The sequence below is a fragment of the Pelobates fuscus genome, chromosome 10 (assembly GCF_036172605.1).
Source record: "Pelobates fuscus isolate aPelFus1 chromosome 10, aPelFus1.pri, whole genome shotgun sequence".
In the NCBI taxonomy this organism is placed as follows: Eukaryota; Metazoa; Chordata; class Amphibia; order Anura; family Pelobatidae; genus Pelobates; species Pelobates fuscus.
Window position 1 is genome coordinate 140271624 of NC_086326.1, and position 24603 is coordinate 140296226.

At 41.2% G+C, this 24603-nt stretch overlaps 1 protein-coding gene across 1 annotated transcript; it reads left to right on the forward strand.

The window, feature by feature from the left end:
• On the forward strand, positions 1-14123 carry LOC134574541 (oocyte zinc finger protein XlCOF22-like). The gene is made up of 6 exons (XM_063433661.1): positions 1-128; positions 337-486; positions 4068-4185; positions 7318-7506; positions 7588-7711; positions 11930-14123. The coding sequence occupies exons 3-6, from the start codon at positions 4114-4116 to the stop codon at positions 13717-13719; spliced, it is 2175 nt and encodes a 724-aa protein (XP_063289731.1). The 5' UTR covers positions 1-128; positions 337-486; positions 4068-4113; the 3' UTR covers positions 13720-14123.
• Positions 14124-24603: the final 10480 nt, after the last annotated feature.

Consider the following 24603-nt stretch of genomic DNA (forward strand, 5'->3'; position numbering starts at 1 on the left):
TTCGGGCAGACCTATTCTTGCAGCAAGCTGTGTTGATGGAGGTTTTCTTTCGGCGATGTGTGAATGTAGAATGGGATTTAACGGAGATTAATTCACCGTGACCCCGGTGCAGGTCTCCGAGCTCTCTGGTAACATGTCCACCAGGGTCTAATAAACAGGTTGCTGCCTGGTGCTGGGGGAGGGAGGTTACTGACTATAGATTTATAGAAATAATACCTGTTACATGACCTGTCCATACCTGGCCCTCCTTCACATGTCACTATTCACATATAAACACACAGGTAATGAGTTAGTCATTTATTATTATCACGTGATCAATGTATGTTATTCTTTCAGACTTCCTGGACTGCACTGAGACTAATTAGATCTATTATCTGAACTTCCTGGTCTGCAGTGTGACTAATTAGATCTATTATCTGAACTTCCTGGACTACAAGGGTTATTATTGATGTCTGCACCTGGAGAATATTCTACACTTTGCCCAAGGTAATGATTTAATGCTGTATCTTCATGTTTGGTTTATATATTGTTTTGGATATGTGTACAATATTAAATAGTCTTAATGTTAGTTATAGGATAAACAAATGACTTTTTATGGGGTGGAGGGGATACCAATATAGGATGCTAGCACCTAATTTATATTTTGGGAACATTGGATCTTATGTTTATGATCACTTAAAGGAAAACTGTTATTATATACTGTATTACATGAAGTTACCTATAGCTTTCATTGGTAGTAAAAACAAAGTGCACCCCCTTGCACATCACAAGTAAATATTTTGACAGATTATAAGGTTAAATTTTCTATTATTATGATATCTAAAATTGTCGAATAAATTGTTGCTCTCATGGAACAAAAAATACATCTGATATGTCTGTACCATTTTGGACTCATTTATATTGAGCTACATTTTATAAGATGATAGTACATAAAAAAAGTCAGCAATACAACCTACTGCAAACAATACTCACCAAATTACATTACAGAAATGTAATGACCATCGAGGTGCAGCCCAGAAACATGGACAAAAACCTAAAGCTACATATCCGTTTGGCTTAATCCACGGCCCAAATACAAAATAAATACAAGTCACTGTTTAGTAGATATACCCCAAATGACAATATGAATGCATTTAAAGGAATACCAAATTGGATTCCTAGCACCCAAGTGCCCCCCTCGCTTGCTCCCCCAGAGCACATAAAGGTTTAAAAACCCTTTCCTTCACTTACCTGAATCCAGTGCAGATGTCCCATGGCCCTGGGTCAAGCTCCGCTCATCCTCCATCACTGTCGGGGAGTGCTGCATTTGCATTAGGACATCCCCATAGGAAAGCATTAAATAAATGCTTTCCTATGGGATTTTAGCTGACGCTGTATGTCCTTATGCAAAGCGTGAGGACGTCCAGTGTAAGTTGCCTAAAGACCCGGAAGTGGATTTAACCCTGCACTGTAATTATTGCAGTTTATCAATTACAATTGCAGGGTTAAACAGACAGGGGCACTGCACCCAGACTACTTCAATGAGTTGCCTTTAATTCTGCATTTTTTTTTTCATTGGGTTTATATCTAAAAACCTCTTGCAACACCTGAATTTTTCTTGTCTGCAGCTTTTGCAAGTCCCAAGTGTGTGTCTGTATGTGTGTCTGTATGTGTGTCTGTATGTGTGTCTGTATGTGTGTCTGTATGTGTGTCTGTTAGTGGTTCTGGTGATTATAGTGTCCCTTTAAGAATCATATTTTTGTTTTGTGAAAATAAAGCTTTGTAAGTTTGAAAACAATCTGTCTCAGCACTTTTTAGCTGGCTCCTAGATTCAAAGCAAATTTGTCAAGCCCATGATAAGAGGACTATAGATGCTTCCAATGGGGTTTTTGTGGAGATTTTGGGAAATTAACCCCTTAAAACCAGAGGGCGTACTATTATGCCCTATTCTAAGCGTCTCTAAACGCAGCAGGACGTAATAGTACGCCCTCCGTTTTTTTTTTTTTACTTACCCGGTTGGCGGCGATCGCGGTTGGGGGGACTCCCTCCTGCAGCCTCCCCCGGCCATGTGAGAGTGAGGTCCTTACGAGGACCTCACAATCACATGGCTGGGTTAGCTGCCTGCTGCATTGACAGTTAGTCCCCCTGCTGGCTGGAGATCAAATAAAATAAATTAAAATAAGTGTAAAAAAAAAATTATATATATATATATATATATATATATATATACACATACATACACTGTCTAGGTGTATTTTACTATATACATATATATATATATATATATATATATATATATATTAATATCAAATTACACGTAGACTGATACTGATTAAATATATAATTATTGTTATATATATATATATATTTATATATAATATAAAAAAAAATATGTAGGGGGGGCGGAGCCTAGCATCCAGGCAGAGTGATTGTGCTGAACCTCAGCTCCAGCTTCACTCTGCACTTTTTTGGGGTAATCCCCCAACAAATCAGCGCAATCGCACACTGGAGAGGAGCTACCGGAGATCGGTCAGCGGGGAGACGGCCGCTCCCCATGCTGACTGACCTGGACATGGATCCCTCTGTTTTACTCGGGAGACTTCGCTGAACACAAATATTAGTGTTTCAAAACAGTAAAATGTATTCCAACGATGATATCGCCAGTAAAAGTGAAATTTTTTGCTCTTTTCATGGACAAACAGCACTTACACGGACGATATTATTGCTGTGATACTTTTTACTGTTTTGAAACACAAATATTTGTGTTCAGCGAAGCCTCCCGAGTATAACAGTACCCCTCATGTACAGGTTTTATGGTGTTTTCAAATACTAACGCTAACTTTGCCAGTGTTTGTGACCCTGTAACTTCACAAAACACCATAAAACCTGTACATAGGGGGTACTGTTTTACACGTGAGACTTTGCTGAATACAAATATGTGTATTTTATTGCAGTAAAAGCAAACAGTATTATGACATTGACAGTTAAAATGTCATGTAGAACTAAAAAAATAACATTTCTTATTTTCTCCCATTTTTTTCATATTAAATTATGTTCCATACCTAAATATTTGATATTAAACGAAAGCCCTGTTTTCCCTGAATATAATGATATATAATAAGGGTGGGTGCATTTAATATGAAAGAGGTGAATTACGGTTGGACAGACATATAGCGCAAATGCCAGGTTTTGTTTACGTTTTGTTTTGTTCACAACTTGTACATTTGGCTCAGTCCTTAAGGGGTTAAAAAGGCTGTATCATGGTTTGTTTGTTTTTTCCTTGTTTTTTTTGCTTTCCTTAAGGGCAATATATAAAATGATTACTCCAGCCCTTTTGTGTAAAATGCCCTGTTGGACACTGACGAAGGTCACCACCTCCGTTTGCAGTATAACCTGCAAAATAAAGTTTGCACTCAACTTGAATCAAGAGCTGGACTGGAGAAGCCTGTGATTGCACCATTTTGCCAGCTCAGAGCGGTGAGGGAAGAGAGTGGGAACACTATGTGCAACAGAGAGAGCAAATGGTGGGAGGGGATAGCAATCTTCCCCTTGCAGGCAGATTTTTACGTGTTGGTAGCATGCCGTACAGACATTTTGGATGCATTCAATTGAAATTGACAGCCTGAAACACTGCACATCCAGACTCCTACCACCATGACCATTTCAAATCACTGAATTGGTCATGGTTGTTGGAGTAACCCTTTAATAATATACTTCCATCATTGCTAACATCTGGGATCAGCCATTTTGTTCTCCTCTGTCCATGATGTCTGCTGTTTACTCTTGTGTGGGATTTTGTTTACAATAGGAAAATAGTTTATTTCACAATACCATAGCAGCCTCTCAGGAGTCATAGCCCAACACATCTGGCAACTCTTTGTATGGTGGCAAAGAGAGAACTCTCAGTCAATACAAAATATCTGTTTCTGTCCTTGATGACCGTGGTAGAAATGACCCACAACACCTTATATCTGTCTCTTTTTAATACTAGGTGGCAGTGGCCAAAAGAACTCCTGAAATGTTCAGCCATCCCTCTCAGTGCAGGTTCACCTCTAGAGGTATGTGTAACATATGCTTTCTAATTTCAGGACTACAGTTCACTTCAAGAACCGCTGAATCCACAATCTTCTGAAAATGGTCCGAGATAGGATGGGTGAGAAGATCTTGAATCTCACCCTGGAGATCATCTACCTGCTGACTGGAGAGGTGAGGGATTCTGGGTAATGTCACCATGGAGGTCATCTGACTGGAGAGTGAGGGATTCTGGGTAATGTCACCATGGAGGTCATCTACCTGCTGACTGAAGAGGTGAGGGATTCTTGGTATTGTTACCATGGAGATCATCTACCTGCTGACTGGAGAGGTGAGGGATTCTGGGTAATGTCAGTATGGAGATCATCTACCTGCTGACTGGAGAGGTGAGGGATTCTGGGTAATGTCAGTATGGAGATCATCTACCTCCTGATTGGAGAGGTGAGGGATTCTGGGTAATGTCAGTACGGAGATCATCTACCTGCTGGCTGGAGAGGTGAGGGATTCTGGGTAATGTCATTATGGAGATCATCTACCTGCTGGCTGGAGAGGTGAGGGATTCTGGGTAATGTCACCATGGAGATCATCTACCTGCTGGCTAGAGAGGTGAGGGATTCTGGGTAATGTCACCATGGAGATCATCTACCTACTGGCTGGAGAGGTGAGGGATTCTGGGTAATGTCATTGTGGAGATCATCTACCTGCTGGCTGGAGAGGTGAGGGATTCTGGGTAATATCACCATGGAGATCATCTACCTGCTGGCTGGAGAGGTGAGGGATTCTGGGTAATGTCATTATGGAGATCATCTACCTGCTGACTGGAGAGGTGAGGGATTCTGGGTAATATCATTATGGAGATCATCTACCTGCTGACTGGAGAGGTGAGGGATTCTGGGTAATGTCAGTATGGAGATCATCTACCTGCTGACTGGAGAGGTGAGGGATTCTGGGTAATGTCACCATGGAGATCATCTACCTGCTGACTGGAGAGGTGAGGGATTCTGGGTAATGTCATTGTGGAGATCATCTACCTGCTGGCTGGAGAGGTGAGGGATTCTGGGTAATGTCATTATGGAGATCATCTACCTGCTGACTGGAGAGGTGAGGGATTCTGGGTAATGTCCGTATGGAGATCATCTACCTGCTGACTGGAGAGGTGAGGGATTCTGGGTAATGTCCGTATGGAGATCATCTACCTGCTGACTGGAGAGGTGAGGGATTCTGGGTAATGTCAGTATGGAGATCATCTACCTGCTGACTGGAGAGGTGAGGGATTCTGGGTAATGTCACCATGGAGATCATCTACCTGCTGACTGGAGAGGTGAGGGATTCTGGGTAATGTCAGTATGGAGATCATCTACCTGCTGACTGGAGAGGTGAGGGATTCTGGGTAATGTCACCATGGAGATCATCTACCTGCTGACTGGAGAGGTGAGGGATTCTGGGTAATGTCATTGTGGAGATCATCTACCTGCTGGCTGGAGAGGTGAGGGATTCTGGGTAATGTCATTATGGAGATCATCTACCTGCTGACTGGAGAGGTGAGGGATTCTGGGTAATGTCCGTATGGAGATCATCTACCTGCTGACTGGAGAGGTGAGGGATTCTGGGTAATGTCAGTATGGAGATCATCTACCTGCTGACTGGAGAGGTGAGGGATTCTGGGTAATGTCACCATGGAGATCATCTACCTGCTGACTGGAGAGGTGAGGGATTCTGGGTAATGTCATTATGGAGATCATCTACCTGCTGGCTAGAGAGGTGAGGGATTCTGGGTAATGTCATTGTGGAGATCATCTACCTGCTGGCTGGAGAGGTGAGGGATTCTGGGTAATGTCATTATGGAGATCATCTACCTGCTGACTGGAGAGGTGAGGGATTCTGGGTAATGTCATTATGGAGATCATCTACCTGCTGGCTGGAGAGGTGAGGGATTCTGGGTAATGTCATTATGGAGATCATCTACCTGCTGACTGGAGAGGTGAGGGATTCTGGGTAATGTCATTATGGAGATCATCTACCTGCTGGCTGGAGAGGTGAGGGATTCTGGGTAATGTCATTATGGAGATCATCTACCTGCTGACTGGAGAGGTGAGGGATTCTGGGTAATGTCATTATGGAGATCATCTACCTGCTGGCTGGAGAGGTGAGGGATTCTGGGTAATGTCATTGTGGAGATCATCTACCTGCTGGCTAGAGAGGTGAGGGATTCTGGGTAATGTCATTATGGAGATCATCTACCTGCTGACTGGAGAGGTGAGGGATTCTGGGTAATGTCATTATGGAGATCATCTACCTGCTGGCTGGAGAGGTGAGGGATTCTGGGTAATGTCATTATGGAGATCATCTACCTGCTGACTGGAGAGGTGAGGGATTCTGGGTAATGTCATTGTGGAGATCATCTACCTGCTGACTGGAGAGGTGAGGGATTCTGGGTAATGTCATTATGGAGATCATCTACCTGCTGACTGGGGAGGTGAGGGATTCTGGGTAATGTCAGTTGGAGATCATCTACCTGCTGACTGGGGAGGTGAGGGATTCTGGGTAATATCACCATGGAGATCATCTACCTGCTGACTGGGGAGGTGAGGGATTCTGGGTAATGTCATTATGGAGATCATCTGCCTGCTGACTGGAGAGGTGAGGGATTCTGGGTAATGTCATTATGGAGATCATCTGCCTGCTGACTGGAGAGGTGAGGGATTCTGGGTAATGTCATTATGGAGATCATCTACCTGCTGACTGGAGAGGTGAGGGATTCTGGGTAATGTCAGTATGGAGATCATCTACCTGCTGACTGGAGAGGTGAGGGATTCTGGGTAATGTCATTATGGAGATCATCTACCTGCTGACTGGAGAGGTGAGGGATTCTGGGTAATGTCATTATGGAGATCATCTACCTGCTGACTGGAGAGGTGAGGGATTCTGGGTAATGTCAGTATGGAGATCATCTACCTGCTGACTGGAGAGGTGAGGGATTCTGGGTAATGTCATTATGGAGATCATCTACCTGCTGACTGGAGAGGTGAGGGATTCTGATATTGTTAATTTTCAAATAGCCATTATATCATGGGATTAACCCCTTAAGGACCAAACTTCTGGAATAAAAGGGAATCATGACATGTCACACATGTCATGTGTCCTTAAGGGGTTAAACACAAGGGGGGTTATAACCTCACTCAGTCAGGTATAAGCATAACATAGGTTGTATATTTAAGGTTGCTGCAAATTCGTTTTAATTTTATGTTCTGGACTGAGACATATTAGCAGATATGATATAGAATTGTTCTGTGTTTCAATGTGTAGAATTACATTGCTGCAAAGGAGTCTAAAAATAAGGTCGGGCACATCAGCAGTCCCTGTGTGTCAGAAGAATCCTGCAAGACCCAGATCTCCAGCATGGTGCCTCCATCTCACTCCCTGATACGTGAGAGGAACAATGAAAAGAAGATCCTGGAACTGACCAACCAGATCATCCAGCTGCTGACTGAAGAGGTGAGGCTGCTGGGAATGGGACATTATACAGTAAAACCAAGGGCTGTGTCTGGATGGTGACTGTATCATTGTGTGTGTCAGGTTCCCATAAGGTGTGAGGATGTCACTGTCCATCTCTCCATGGAGGAGTGGGAGTATCTAGAAGATAACAAGGATGTTTACAAGGACGTGATGATGGAGAATCATCAACCCCTCCGCTTATTAGGTAGGTGGATCATTTTACTCTCATTAATATTTATAGGACAGATGTTATCACACATGATCTAATATAATACAGGTAGTGTTACAAGATTGTATTTCAGAGAAAGTAGCTGGTAACATTTGCTTCAGAGTGCAATCTCAGCATGTATGTGCTGCTTGTGATAGATTCAACTAGTAAGTACACAGTACACAGTATATTTATAAGCGATGAAAAAGAATCACTGCACAGGGATGCCTTTTCTTAAAGGGGCACTATAGGCACCCAGACCACTTCAGCTTTAAGAAACTGCAATAATTACCTGCTAGGGTTAACTCCACCTCTAGTGGCTGTCTGACTTCCGTGTCGCTGAGCGACTTTTGTTCGCGTAAATGAAGCTGGGCGTCTTCAAGCTATGCATGAGGAAATCCAACGGCAACAAAAATCCCATTGGAAAGCATTATACATCCAAAATTAACAATTTTGACAACCACATTTTTATTATGTGGGATGAAGAATAAAACATCGGTCGTCTGTAATAAAAGCACCACAGAACTGCAAATTTTATAATAAGAAAATGATGCTGTGCATGATCACTAACTACTGTCCCAGCTTAACTAGATCTCAGACAAAAGAAATTAGCTTACTATATAATACACTAGAAAGACACACCCCCAAAAAGTGTACCTCACACACACTATATAAAATATGCACAAAAGCGTGTATAAAACCCCAAGGGTGATATACACAGGTAGAGGGTGGTACAAAACAATACAACCTGTTTATGGCTGATCGTGAACGTGGGATCTATTGAATGGCAAAAAATACAAAATATGGTGAAGTAAATAAGGCAAAGATAAATTTTGCACGTGGTAGAGAACTTACAAAAGAGAGATGGTAATCACGCCTGTCACCCTGTCAGGGGTATTGTCCAAATGAAGGATCAGATGTATATGATAGAGACTGGATAGCAGTGGAAGCAGGTGTCTGTCTCGTAGTATATGGAGAGGAGAAGTTCCAGATTCAATCGCTTATACGGCAATATCACTTTTGCTCAGGAATAAAAGAAAATAGAAATAGTGCAGATTGTATAAAATTTACAAAATTTATTACAAAGATTGCACTTACAGAAAATCAGTGGTAAAACAGCATGTCTCCATAATGAAGTTTTGGTCTGGTCTCCAGATGGTGATAGAAAGAGATCCAAAATTGGAGATGCACAAAAACAATAAAATAAAATAAAATAGAATGGACTATAATAACAGTGCTGGTTATTAGCATAAAATGTCCAGAGTGTAGTATCCTACACTCTGGACATTTTATGCTAATAACCAGCACTGTCCCTGTCCTCTTAACCCTGCTATGTAAAACGTGTGTTTACATTACAGTGTTAGGTCCAGAGGTAAGTCAGTATGACAGCCACTAGGGCTGTTTCCACTGGATTGACCAAGTAAAGCTCAATCACGTGATGCGGAAGCTCCATAGGATAGCATTGATTTAATGTTTTCCTATGGGAAAGTTTGAATGCACGTGCTGAACTTTCTGCGCATGTGCATTAGGTCTCCAGTGCTTCTCTATGAAGAGCATTGAATTGGATCAAGCCAGAGAAGGTCCTGCCTGGGAAAAATCTTTATTTTTTTTGAGTGTGACATCAATTTAGAGGTACAGAGAGGGACACTATAGAGTTAGGAATCCAAGTGTGTATCCCTTATGCCATAGTGTTCCTTTAATTGCAAACTACCATAAAGTTAGTAACAATCACAGAACAATAATGCTTAAATAAAAAAAGCATACAGAATAATAATGCCAAAAAAAGCATGCTTTTTTATAGCATTATTATTCTGTGAATATTAACTTTATGGTCCCCCAGGAAATCCCATCTTGGGGACGAAATGCGTAGGAACTATTACTTTTACTTTATTTTATGCACAATTTTATATTGGCTTTATCTATATTAAATAAAATCTGCTTTAATAACATCCACTATCTGGAGTCCTGATTTGCGGTGGTGTAAACAAATTCAGGAAGGGAATTGGAGCACCCCATCTCCGTCAGGGGAAGCACCCTTGAAGCGCAATTTACACCTTATTCCTGTGAGTGGATTCAATTATAGCACAAATAATTTTATTTAACTGAATTACACTATGTTCTGTATATTTTTGGTACCTGCTGTATTCCCCTTTTTCTGCGTATATATCTTAGTAAATAACCCTACATGTTTTACCTGGGTTATTAATCATATGACCTAATGCAAAAATCATTATTTAAGCTTCGGACAAGTGATAAAAACCCCATGGGCAGGGGGCGGAGCTTGACCGCCATGCGGAGAAGTCGCAATCACCCGGAGCTCTGATCAAGTGGCCGACATTGAGCCTGATTTACAGTAATCCAGCCAAACTAAACGGGTACCTCACCTACCCACCCCACAAAGCACCCAGTGGGAATGGAGCAGGGGCACTATGAACTCTCCGGGCGCACTTGCCAAGGCAGGTCTGACTTGGGGCCTAGCAGTTGTTGCGGGGCGGGAGATGCAGCCGGTCTCCCAACTCCAAAGTCCTGTAGGGCACCGAAGATCCTTCCCCTCCCCCCCATGGACCGGCGGGGGTCATCCCGGTCTGCCACGGTATCCATAAACCAGCTCCTGCACACTTGGGCCCTACCAGATGGGCAAGGCTGGGAGGTGACAGCGAAACTCTGCTCACCCAAGCTGGCGATTGCCAGCTCCACCACGACGCCCACATGAAACGCTGATCCCATACACCGCAGAGACAGGCTGCTAACACACCTGGATCAGCTCTGTGCAGCATTTCAATGGCGGGAGCCAGAGAGGTCAGAGGCAATAACACCTCAGCAGCAGACCCCCTGCAGGTGACAACGGAAGGGAGAATACCCCAAGTGTTGGGTTAGGCATCACTCACGAATCCGGGCTCAAAGTACCAGCAATCAGAACCAGCTGACACGCGCCTCGGAGAACCCCTACTCAGCCTCAACCTGGGACAGAAAGACACAGCCTCAAGAGATGGCGTAGGGTGGAAGCCATGAACAGACCCTGGGACTAAACGCATACTGATGAGTGCTATTTGCCTAATAATATGATGCAGCCTCTCAGCCGGAGACCCCCCTTATGCTCTTACAATTAAGGGTTACTGTGTGTAGTAGACAGGAACAAAAATGCTATGGTTTTCCATAAATCTTGTACCCTAGCTTTGAATATGTCTCCATACTCTTGCTTATATCCACCCTTATAATGTGCAGCCCCATCAACTTGTTGCTCAATGGTTATGTTTCAATATACTATATATAATCTTGAACCCGTCTGTACTGTACTGGCAGGATATTGCTAGATCTGCTAAGCTAATACCAAGCACTACTTAAATTCCTATCTTTATGTTTAAACCTGGTCAACATCTTCTTAACTAAAAAAATGTGCACGTAAACCCATTGTTATAAGCGATGAAAATCAGTGTGAGGATTGCCGTTGGGGTACCGCACGCGTGTTGCTATATTTCTATGCACTGCAAAAAAACAAACAAAAAAAAAAAACCATGGGCAATTCTACCAATGTACCCAAATCACTCAAACATTTAATTGACCCCTAGAAAGCTCACTCCAAAGTAGACCACGATCAATTAGATTCAAGTATAAGCTTTTTTTCTTTTTGTGCATTATACCAAGTCAATTAGAACTTAATTTTTCTTAGATATTGTCCCTATGGTGTTCCCCAAGAATAGGTGAAGAAATGAATTTGGTTAGTTGAATTAAAATATCACAGAAAAATAATGGGAACTGGACTCAATCCACATAAGCCAAAAGGGTAATTAACCCCTTAAGGACCAAACTTCTGGAATAAAAGGGAATCATGACATGTCACACATGTCATGTGTCCTTAAGGGGTTAACTAGACCATGGGCCAGCACCAGCACAGCAAAATATAGATACCAATTGAAGAAAAAATGTCCAGGCACTCTAATGCTTTATAGACATATTTTGTAGAACCAGGGGATGACACACAATGTTTCGACCCACAAATGGCCCTTTGTCAAGTTACTTCACTCCTAGAAATGCAAACATTTTATTATTTTATTCACTTATTGTTTGTATTATTGCACTTGTATTGCTGCATATTTCTACAGCCAGTGTACATATTGCAAAATTAAAATGAGTGTTATAACCAGCTGCTTTTAAAATGAAGCTACTGGACTTGTTTAACAGAAGTCTTAATCAGAGTTTATTTCTTTCCTGTAGGTGATTCCAAGGACAAGAGTGAAAGTGATAACCCACCTGTTCCAGCTAAACGTGTAAATGAAAATAATCAAAAAGCAAAACAGAAAAAGAAATGTTTTAGGATCAATCACAGAAGAAAGAAACTGACTAAACCTGGGAGACGTGTAGGCAATAAACCACTATTACGTAAGGAAGGAAATCTCAAAGACTCTTCTGAACAAATGGAGACAGAACATACCTCGATCTACTTCAAAGAGGGGTCAGCCTCCTGTGTAGAGGGGGTTATTGTAGACTCTGGCATTTATACACCCACAGAGCCTTTATCTACTACAAGTGAGAAGGGCTTAGACTCCACAGAAGAAATTAATCACTCAAACACCGGAATTCAGTCTGCAGAACATCCACATACAGAATGTACAATTCAAGTGAAAGATGAATGCTGCTTTCTCGATGCAGGAAATCTCACACCCGTGTATAATAATACTTCCTCACGACACACACAAGCAGAATATCTAGCTATTAAAGTCAAAGAGGAATCTACCATCTGCGAAGAAAGAATGAGCATAGTCCCAGTTATTTGTACACCCACAGATAATTCACAGACAGAATACACATCTACTTATAAAAAGGAGGAATTGGGTCCATGTGAAGGAGATCTCAATAGTACAGATATTTTTACATGCTCTGAACATGCACAGTCAGATTATATATCTACTAACATAAAGGAGGAATGTTGCTTTGATGTAGAAGAAGAAAATCTCAGACATTTATACCAGCTCACTGAGGATACATCTTCAGATCCGAATTATCAAAGACCTCTCCCATCGTCCTTTGGGAAACGGTTCAGCAAGAACTATTTGAATAAACATTTGTTACTTTTTGCAGAAGAGAAACCCTTTTTTTGTTCAGAGTGTGGAAAATCTTTTCGACAGGAGCAGTATCTTGCTATACATCAGAGGATTCACACAGGAGAAAAACCGTACTCTTGTTCCGTCTGCGGGAAGTGTTTTATCCGCAGGTCATATCTCAATTTACACGAGAGAATTCACATAGGAGATAAACCATTTTCATGTTCTAAGTGTAAGAAGTCTTTTAATAGGAAATCAACTTTGAATAGACATCTGAAAATTCACACAGGGGAGAAGCCATTTTCTTGTTCAGAATGTTGGAAAAGTTTCACCCAGAAGTCATCCCTTGTTACCCATTGGAGGATTCACACAGGTGAAAAACCAATTGCATGTTCTCAATGTAAAGTTTGTTTCAGAGATGCATCAGGTCTTTATAGACATAATTTCATCCATGCCGGAGACACCCCACTTTCTTGTACAGAGTGTGGAAAGTGTTTCAATCAGAAACCAGCTTTTAAATCACATCAGAGGATTCACTCAGGAGAGAAGAAATATTCTTGCTCAGAATGTGGGAAATGCTTTATTCACAAATCACGTCTTCTCAGACACCAAGTGATTCACACAGGAGAAAAAACGTTTGCTTGTTCTGAATGCAAAAAGTTTTTTAGCAGTGAGTCGAGCCTTTATACACATCAGAAGATTCACACGGGAGAGAAACCATTTTTTTGTGGTGACTGCGGTAAATGTTTTGGTCAGAAATCTCATCTTGTTGTACATCAGAGGATTCACACAGGAGAAAAAACATTTTCCTGTTCTGAATGCGGGAAAAGTTTTAGTCAAAAGTCCCATCTTGTTGCACATTGGAGGATTCACACAGGAGAGAAGCCATTTTCATGTTCAAACTGTGGGAAATGTTTTGGGACGAAGAACTCTCTGAATAAACACATGAAAATGCACACGTGAAAAAAGAGAAACGAATTGGTAAAGCTGTGAAAAACTGTTCATTTGGACAGGTTATAGCAAGGACATCACCTAAAAAAACCAAAACTTTAATTTACAAAATAGAGCATAATTATTTTTTATATATTGTGTTAACATTTTCAAAACCAGATCAGCAGTATTTTTATTTGGTAGTATTACTAGTATTATTTTATTTATTTTTGTCATGTTTAAAGGCAAACTCTTAATGTTAGAAATATGAACACCTATTTTTAATGTTAAAGTTTATTGCTTTCATTTAGCTTTAGGGCTAAACTGGAGCTCCCATACTCAGTCTTTATATTACCTTTAGTTCCCCTCACTTGTATAACAATCTCCTTTTTCATGAAAACCAATACATTACAATCAGCATCTCCTTATAGAGCTGCATTTACATCCACGAAGTCCCTTTATTGGCTGCCCAAATGATAGCAACCAGAGGTGGAGTTAGGCTGCAATGTAAAAACTGCATTTCCTTAGAACAAAAGGCAATTTTTATACTGCCGAACCTGCAAGAACAATCAAGCTGTAGTATTTCTGATGCCTAGAGCATCTCTTTAATATTATTATTAAATCTTTATATCTAATTTTATTGTTGCTGAAGTTCAGAAATAAGAAGAGGGCTCCTTTAAATGTACTTGGTACATTCCATCAGCATAATGGTTTCCTAAGGAGGCAAAGGGGGGAAGGAAAGCTATTAATAGTTTAAATGATGGTAACAATTACTGGGTAAGGTTTACCTGATTTATATAAAGGCAGTTTTGTCAAGAAAGCTGGCTAACACAACATACAGACTAATATTTATGCTCTTTTTTGAATGTTTTTTTTGTTATAGGTCCACTTGTCTCTCTGTTAGATTACATTACCTATACGTCTGTGCTCGTTAGAGCAGCAGGACAACAGTTAAACACCCTCTGCGTCACCTATTTCAGATCTAAAAGTATTAATTGACAGATTGCTGTAATTGAAGGCAAACACAGAATTTAGTTTGTGGTATTATTACTCTATCTATTTTCCTGCTACTATCAATTGTAGGTATATGTTAACTGGAATTTAGTGCATCATTTTAGTGTGTACATGTTTTTTTTTTTTTAAATGCTTCAAAACACTATAAATTGCATTTTGTTGATGTATGCTTTATATGGGATGTAAGTAAGGTTAACTTCTACATTGAATGTATAACACTATTATGAACAAGTCTACATTTCACTGCATGTATAACTTAAAATCTGTTGAATGTCTATTTTTTTCCCATGTATTTAATGTCGGCATGTTGGTAATATAATCAGAGCTGACTTTATTGCAGTGCAAAAAGGGCAGTTGCCCAGGTCCCATACAGTCCTAAGGGGCCAAAACTAGCGCTTCTTGAGCCCAACATTAACATTGCAGCCTCATGTAAAATGCGTTTCCTTCTGTTTATACTGTTTTCTGAAAGCTTGTCTCACATTAATCCACAAGAGCAGAGATGAGCGAATAGGCTTCCTGTTGTGCGATACCACCCCCTCGTTAAGTTATCAATTAACATAGGAGGAAGCGGGAGGGATTTGAATTGCCACCTTCCTGCCCACATTACTGTCACAGCTACATGATACGTGGGATCCAGGATTGAAGACCAGATGGACAAGTGAGGAAATCTAAGGTGATAGGAGAGTCTTAAAGTAGAGGGGGTTTAAATAGAAAGTGAGTTTGCAGGGCAGGTATCAGGCAGGGACCGTGAGATATGATGAACAAATTAGGATTAGGGAAAGATAGATGTCTGAGAAATAAAGTAGAGTCCATATATAAGAAGGTGGGATACAGAGAACAAAATAGGGTATGGGAAGGAAAAGAGGTCTAACAAAGAAAGGGTGCTGAGACCAAAATACATTTAGTTTCCTGAAAAGAACAAGGGGGGCCTGAGAGTAAGCGCAATATAACAAAAAGTAATAGGATCAATAAACATATGGAGGCTTTCAAAATAGAAAGGTCTGATTAGAATAGGAGGGAATAAAACGTGGAATAATACGGAAAGGGGTGTGCCTAAAAACAGAAAGATATGAGTAGGATTAAGGAGTCTGGAATTGATAGTAAAGTCTGAGAAGGTTTAGAAAGGAAGGATGGAGTTCTGACGAGCGAAAAGGGATCTGAAAAGAGGCAGTTCTGAAAAACAAGTATTATTACAAGGGCTGTGTGTCTATGTGAGGGCTTAAGGCAGGTGGAGCAGCAGGAGGCTCACAAGTTTGGACTTGCCCACTGCCTCATAAAAACTGAAAACATTCCTGCATACAATGTCCATTTTGTTAGACTAAGAATTTATATTCTTTAATTTCACTTTTTTCTATTGTGTGTTTTACCTTTTAGGTATCAGGGTACCAAAGTAACACTTTACATGGTTTAGGTGCTGAGAAAAGAAAGGTAAGGTATGTCTTGGCTAGGATTCATTACTAGAAACAGAAAAATGAGTATAAATAAGAATTGGAAATGCCGGCACTTTAGTACCGGCCCATGAAGGTATATGGCACATGCAGCCATATGTATGTGCTCTGACTTGTTAAGATATTAAGGCAAGTGTGGATGTACATTCAGGTGACCATCTAATGTAACTTTTTACATTATTTAAATAGAAACAAACATTTACGTTCCCTGGTTGTGTATGGTCTATTCTGTTTAATAAAGTACAGTAAACATTATTTAAGTGTGTAATGGAGGGTGGGAGGGAGGAGCATACAAACAGAACATACCTCTGAAAAGTAACCAGTCATTCTGAGTGCTATCCTTATCCCATGGATCCTCATCTTGCAGGTTTACAGTTGTCAATGTAGACGATTGTTTTCCCATTGGTGTCAATTTGCAATCAGCGTAGCAGTTTGATACAATCTGTAAATTCAAGGACTGTGGCAAAAGCAAGGCATTTGCATCAAATATCTTTTTGTGCCTTTACAGAATAATTTAGTTTTTTTTTAAATTTAATAAAAAGTTTAAAATAAATAAGTCAAATCTAATTTTAGTGCTGAATTTAATATTAATCAGCCACGAGGACCTAAGAGGCACTCTCGGTATTGTAAATAACACTGCTCTACAAATAACACAAATCTATTAGAGCAGGTACTCCGGTGACCTGCCCCCAAAGCTCTTAGTCGATCAAGGTTGGATGGAATTGTTATCGACGATGCAATGGTTATGGAATAGTTATGATTCTCAGATTGCTCCATTCATTTTAGAATTAATAACTGTTAAATATTGTCAAACTTTTCTATAAATGAAAATTGCTTTGTTTACAGATCTAATGCTGATATAATTTAAAATAAAATGAATACTAAGTGTGGCGACATCTCTAAGTAACAATCAAGGAGACATTAAATAAACCCTGAAATCTATCCTTGCGTAGCCAGCCATACAAAAACCTTTGTTACAGAGCCATTAAATGTCTGTTGGAATTACCAGTGTAAGTAGTCACAGAACTACCGTGCCTACTTGTGGTAAGAGAAACTACTGCCTCTTTTAAGAAGGCATAGGCGAGTGGGAGAAGAGATGGGTATTCTTCTACCACTGACATATCACATATGAAACCTATTGCATAGTACAGTTCATGTACATTTTCATGGAATTCTAAAAGTTATGCTCAAAATCTAAAGAATGCTAAACTACTGAATAATTATATAACTCTTGTCTTGTTTACCCATTGTACAGAGCTGCAAAATATGTTGCAAAATTAAAAATAATTCTAATTACAAACGCTAATAAAATTTAATTTCGACAAAACTATCAACTGTGTTCATTATGTAGATTTGTGTATAAATAAAGTATTTAATACGACAAGAGAAATTGTCATTATGTTTTTGGATTTTTACATAGATAGAAAGTCCAGTATTTTGATTGTTTATTTTTTCCTTGGTCGGTACAGGAGAAAATTAATGAAGTGTAGTAATGATGATGTATTAATAGGACCACTATATGGCCCATAACCAGGCTTTTACGTGAGCACAGCATCACACCGCAGGGTAGCTTCTGGTGTTGCGTAAAGATATTCTGTCTCTGTCATCGGCAGAGAACCCCACGGAATTCCTGAGAGCACTCCAACTGCCGCAGATATTCTCCCCTGCAGCAGGGGGCAACCACGGGCCAGGTTCCTGCTGACTTTGGCCATGAGCAGAAGGGGGGCTCCAGGGCAGGGGTGACACAGAGGAAGCCGCCGCGCATGCTGAATCCAACATAGGATGGGTTGTGCACTGGAGTTCTGGCTAGTTAGTAGTCCGCAAGGCTTCACCGAGGTCCTACAGGGATTTATGCTCAATATATGCCCTCATTTTTATTTCAGTTTTATTTTTTACAATTTTCTTGAGTTAATTAACAGTTACTTCAATTTTCCCATCTGGCCGATTGACATTTTATGCCTGTTATCTCTAACCAGCTCTGGGGGGGAGGGGGGGAGGTTGATGAAAGAATGTGAGGATGTGTGGCAGTGCTTAAGGTGCTGTATGTGCAGGGGGGAGACTTCCAGAGGTATTTTATTTGAAATTGCCTGTGACTTCATGCAGTATCGCTTGCTTATATGCTGTACAGACCGGGCCCTGTCACAGCTTATTGTGTAACATTATACCATGACATCTTCTCATGGGACTGCTAGAAATAAGAGCTTGTTTACGTTTTAAAATGTGTGGATAACCCGACATTTTATTCCACATCATAAATAAAGATACATTTTTTTTTTTTTTTAAAGTAACACTTTATGCACCCACGCCATTTTCTCTCAGTTTTGTAATAATTAAACATAATATTCCATTCCAGAGGAAAACAGGATAACGGAATGAATCCCAAGTTATGAATGGTGCATTTTACAAATGATTCCTGTAAAAAACACTTGATTCTTCATCCATGTGAATCCCTGCATTAAATCTGGCTTACACATTTTTTAAAGTGATTAGCGGCACACAAAGCACAAAAACACACAAATAGTCATATAGGCATTTACCAAACATGGCCTCCATTTAATCAGACCAAATCATGTAGATTATCGAAAAAAAAAAAATAGGCCATAGCAGTTAAAATCGATTAACTCCTTGAGGACACATAATTTTTTGCTGTTTGTGTTCAACCTCAATTTGCATTTTTCTTTTTAACACTTATTATCTATCATTTTTTTTTAAAGCACAAAAGGGGCTTTAGTTTGTGGTTACATTTTTTTTTTTTTTACATACATGATACATTTTGCTGGGTATTTTGTACATTTTAGATGTGCTACTATGGTAAAACCCCCCAAATTATGCTGTTTACTTCTGAATAATGCAATATGTCCAATGTATGAATTAGACACTATTTTGTGAAGAGACAGTGCTGTAAAAGAGACAAGACGATTTCAGATTTAACTTTTTTTTTTTATATTCTTTATTTTTGCTGTGCACATTATAACTGACAAGTTTGCAGTGTCACAACAACATTAGCAAGCTTAACCCCTTAAGGACACATGACATGTGTGACATGTCATGATTCCCTTTTATTCTAGAAGTTTGGTCCTTAGGGGGTTAAGAAAACATAGTTAAACATAGGCATGACATTGGAAATGACTGCACATTTTTATAAATTTTAAGGATTATGAGTGTATGAATGTATAAGCAAGCATAACAGTGTAGATAAAGGAGATAAACAAGCTAAGCATGCTATATATGTGCGTCTGAGTGTGAGAATTACATCTACACCTCCCTTTATGGCATAACCTTTCAGACAAGACAATAGTTAGATAGGTATAAAGGTGGAAGAGCATGTTAGGCACAAGATAAGTATTCCACTGGATATTAGTAAAATAAACAAAGAGCAAGGCAAAACTCTGCAGTGTTAGGAGCACTTAAAAGGTAATGTCTGCAGCCACCGTTCAGCCAACACTACAAGTAGGCCATGCGTGAGAGTTCATTGCAGTGTCCGAAGGTAGTCATCCTCCTGCCAGGGCCGGACTGGGGATACGAAGCAGCCTGGAAAAAAATCTATGCAGGCCTCATAAGTCATTGTGCTATGTAGGGTGTTATATTATTTTATATATATATATATATATATATATATATATATATATATATATATATATATATATATATATATATATATATTATTGATACATTTCTTCTTATTATTCAAAATATTAGTCCTTTCAGGGTAATTAAATTATACAGTAAACCATACTCACAAACAGACAATCTTACTGATGCACACAAATAGGCTCATTGACAGACAATCTCAATGACACACACAGACAAGGTTACTGGCACACACACACATTTAGTACAGACAAACTCTGATACACACACAAGCTTACTACAGACAAGCTCACGGTCACACACACACGCTCACTATAGACAAGCTCACTGATGTGCACACACTCTCCCTACAGACAAGCCCATTGACACACACATGCTCCCTACAGAAGAGCTCACTAACACACAGATTCACTACAGACAAGCTCAATGACACACATATGGTCACTACTGACAAGCTCACGATCACACACATGCTTACTACAGACAAGCTCACTGTACACACATGCTCACCACAGACAGGCTCCGACACACCCATGCTCCTTACAGACAAGCTCACTAACACGCACACACACATATGATCCCTACAGACAAGCTCACTCACTAGCAGGCACACACACACACACACACAAATTGTCAGGATATTTATATCGGCAGACATTTTGTGCTAAGATAGAAATTAAAAGTGTATATTGCCAGAGTCACTCAGAACAGAGCGGACTCCATTTTGGATTTTAGGCAAGACAGACACAAAATTTCTTTCCTTTCTGTAACGAGCCACTAGCTTGAGCTAAGGAATGCATTATGTAAACAAGCCAAGTGATAAGCAATGAAGCAGGGGGATGGAATGCTCTGTTTAAATGTTAATGGAATAGAAATAATTTTAAACACAGACACTAGTGACAGAGAAGACTAAGTAATTAATTTTACTTTCTAAATTTTACAAGGCCCCATTGTAAGTAAGGGGTGAAATTGAGTTTAGAACTGTCAATTTTAGAAATTACAACAGGAATTGTCGACGCACTGTCTGGAGAAAATCCAAAGAAACGCTTTGAACTGACAGTAAATTTAAGTTATGGTAGTCATTTTAGATAAGCCAAATGACATCAAAATCGTCATCAGGAAAAGTTAACTCTTTCCTGGATAGGAAAGTTTAATTAGGCAATTGCGCACTCTATGGACCAAATATCTAAATTGCGATCTGCACGTAGACACACCTACAGTTTCCTATTGGCCTTATCAACTAATGATGCACAGAGAATCTTTCCCTTTAAAAAGTTAGGACAAAGGGAAGAGAGAGGTTAGTTTGGGCTTTCAGATTCGGACATTCAGATAGATCCAGGACAGATATTCAGGACACTCTGGGACAAACACTCAAACTCTCTTGGACACAGCTCAAGAAACACTCCTTGAATTTTACTATTACTTTCTAACCAACATCACTTTTCTCTATTACTTACACACCTCCATACAACCAATCATACTCGCATTCAAGTTCCTGGGACTACCTACTCATTTGATGAGAGCATCTACTTAACTGGTAATTATGCTGGTTTTATTTAATTAATTTAAATTAATAAGAAAATTACTAATAGTATGATATATGACTGGATAAATCACGGTCAGATTTCAATAATTGAGAAATCTTAGTTAACTAAAGAATATGTAGTTATAACACTCCATTCTGCAGGTGGAGTCAGATAATTACATAGTACTGGTATCTTACCACGTGTTAGCATACCGCTGTTTTTATCCATGTGTATTGATTTGCTCTGAAATAAGATAAGATATCTTTTTAGGCAAATTAAAATTCGGCTTATAGAATCTGTAGATTATTCTTATTGGATGGTTCCAGGAAATAATTAATGAACTGGTTTGAATGTTATTTTAATTGAAAATTACATGAGAATAGGATATTATATGCCTAGGAGGATCTAGCCAGCATTAAAAGGGTTACTCAGTTGATCTAACTTTTAGCCAAGGTTTTATGGCTTTTCGCTGGAAGTTTAGCTTTCTGTGACTGTGAAATACCTCATTAATCTTACTCTAAGTGACAGTTGATGCTGTTAGCTGGTGGATTGTTTTAACATTGCCATTGTATTGCATACTTATGTTATACTAAATATTCACTGATTATTATCACGCATGTTACATATTATTGTTATTTTATTTGTCACAATAAATTATATCTATTTTTATAACAAATTATGATTTTATTTGTATGGAATACATTTCACTTACATGATAACAATCTCTAATATGTAAGAGAATTGAAATAGTGGGCAATTCTCAACTGTATAATATTATCATCCCATAAATATCCCCACAAAATTCACTAGCAGGCGCGCACACACAGAGGCTCCCTCACTAGCAGATGCGCGCGCACACCACACAGAAGTTTGCTCGCTCTGTCACTAGCAGATGCACACACACAGACAGGCAGACAGCCACACACAGGCAGAAGGTCACACACACAGGCAGACAGTCACACACACACAGACAGCCACACACAGTCACACACACACAGGCAGACAGTAACACACACAGGCAGTCACACACACAGGCAGACAGTCACATACACACACAGTCACACATACACAGGCAGTTACACACACACACAGTCAGACAGCCACACACACAGGCAGTCACACACACAGACAGTCACACACACACACACAGTCGCACACACAGTCAGTCACACTGACCTGCTTCTTACCTCCACATCCCTTGGAGCTCCTGGAGGCTGGTTGTTGGGGAAGCAGGGACTCCTTCCTGCTTCCCATGCAGCAGTTACCAGGGCCGCACGCTAAGCCCCGCCCCCGCATGATAGGCTCCGCCCCGCCGCACGCTAGCTCCGCACCACCACCAGGGCCGGCGCTACCATAAGGCGGCCCAGGCGGCCACCTTAGGGCGCACCGGCCCTGGGGGCGCAAAATCAGGCTGACCGGAAGGAGGGAAGCGCACTGCGTTCCCCTCCAACCGACGACCTTTTGTAGCGTGGCCGAGCGCCCGGTTCTGCGGGCGCGCGAGGGAGCACTCTCCCATGTGTGCTTACTCTTCAGCTCCCTCGCGCGCCGCATACTGATACCGGAGCCGGAAGATGACGTAATCTTCCGGCGCCGGCATCCCGACGCGGTGCGCGAGGGAGCTGAAGAGGAAGCACACATGGGAGAGTGCTCCCTCGCGCCCGCCCGCCAGCCCGGGAGACAGCCAGCCCGGGAGACAGACAGACAGACAGCCAGCCACCAAGGGAGACAGCCACCAAGGGAGACAGCCAGCCAAGGAGCCCAGGAGCCCAGCAGCACCACTGGACCCCAGGGAATCCCTTCAGCACTCCAAAAAGGTAAGGAGGCTGGGGGATTAAATAAAAAAAAACATGTGTTAGTGTTAGTGTATGTGTGTGTCTGCTAGTGAGTGTCAGTGTGTGTGTCTGCTAGTGAGTGTCAGTGTGTGTGTCTGCTAGTGAGTGTCAGTGAGTGTGTCTGCTAGTGAGTGTCAGTGTGTGTGTCTGCTAGTGAGTGTCAGTGAGTGTCAATGAGTGTCTGCTAGTGAGTGTCAGTGTGTGTGTCTGCTAGTGTCAGTGAGTGTGTCTGCTAGTGAGTGTCAGTGTGTGTCTGCTAGTGAGTGTCAGTGTGTGTCTGCTAGTGAGTGTCAGTGTGTGTCTGCTAGTGAGTGTCAGTGTGTGTCTGCTAGTGTGTCTGCTAGTGAGTGTGTCTGCTAGTGAGTGTCAGTGAGTGTGTCTGCTAGTGAGTGTCAGTGAGTGTGTCTGCTAGTGAGTGTCAGTGAGTGTGTCTGCTAGTGAGTGTCAGTAAGTGTGTTACTGTGTGTCTCTTACTGAGTGTGTTTGTGTGTGTATTAGTGAGTCTGTTTGATGTCTGTTAGTGAGTGTGTGTTTGTCAGTGAGAGTGTATGTTTTGTAAGTGAGTGTGTATGTATGTCTGTCGCTGTGTGTGTCTGTTAGCTGGTGTGTATGCATCTGTTCGTGAGAGTGTGTGTGTGTCTTCAGCACTTACCTTTCTCTAGCGCCGGACTCCCTTGGCGCTGGGGATCCCTCCGCCTCTCAGCTCCAAATGCTCTTGCCGCGCATGCATTCAAACCGCCCATAGGAAAGCATTACTCAATGCTTTCCTATGGACGTTCAGTGTTTTAGAATAGCGGAAGCTCCTCTAGCGGCTGTCAGTGAGACATCCACTAGAGGCTGGATTAACCCTCGGTGAAACATAGCAGTTTCTCTGAAACTGCTATGTTTTCAGCTGCAGGGTTAAAACTAGAGGGACCTGACACCCAGACCACTTCATTGAGCTGATGTGATCTGGGTGTCTGTAGTGGTCCTTTAATTGTGTGTGCATCTGCATGCACTGGCGTACATACCGCGGTCGTAGGGGTCACATCCCTGCGACCAGGTGCCCGCCGCCATGATGTCTATATGCCTGCATGTATGTCTCTGTCTGTGTCTGTATGTCTGTATGATTATTTCTGTGTTTGTATGAACCTTATTTTGAACGAGGGTGGGGGGCACCAAAATGCATCTTCGCCTGTGTAACTAAAAATCCTAGCACCGGTCCTGACCACCACAATTTTTTTTAAATCATCCCGGCCGGCCATGTGTGAGCTGTGCCGGCCGCCTGTCTCGCCCTCCTCCCATGGGGCCCTGTGCGGCCGCACAGCTCGCACATAGCCGGCCAGGATTACAAGAGCCTGATCACTGATTAGGGCTGTCAGCCCAGCCCCAGGTGCCACGGCCCACCGGGAAATTTCCCGGTATCCCGGTGGGCCAGTCTGGCCCTGCCTCCTGCTCCATCAGGGCTTAACATAAAACACTTCCAGGCGTTGAGTGTCTTCTGAGCCATTGTGCTTCGACTGCTCA

What these genes read in the sequence shown, in the direction of transcription:
- LOC134574541 (XM_063433661.1), top strand. Translation starts at nt 4,114, where the DNA reads ATGGTCCGAGATAGGATGGGTGAGAAGATCTTGAATCTCACCCTGGAG. An exon ending in TCTACCTGCTGACTGGAGAG is followed by an intron (nt 4,186 to 7,317) that starts GTGAGGGATTCT and finishes TTCAATGTGTAG; the next exon opens with AATTACATTGCTGCAAAGGA. An exon ending in TCCAGCTGCTGACTGAAGAG is followed by an intron (nt 7,507 to 7,587) that starts GTGAGGCTGCTG and finishes TGTGTGTGTCAG; the next exon opens with GTTCCCATAAGGTGTGAGGA.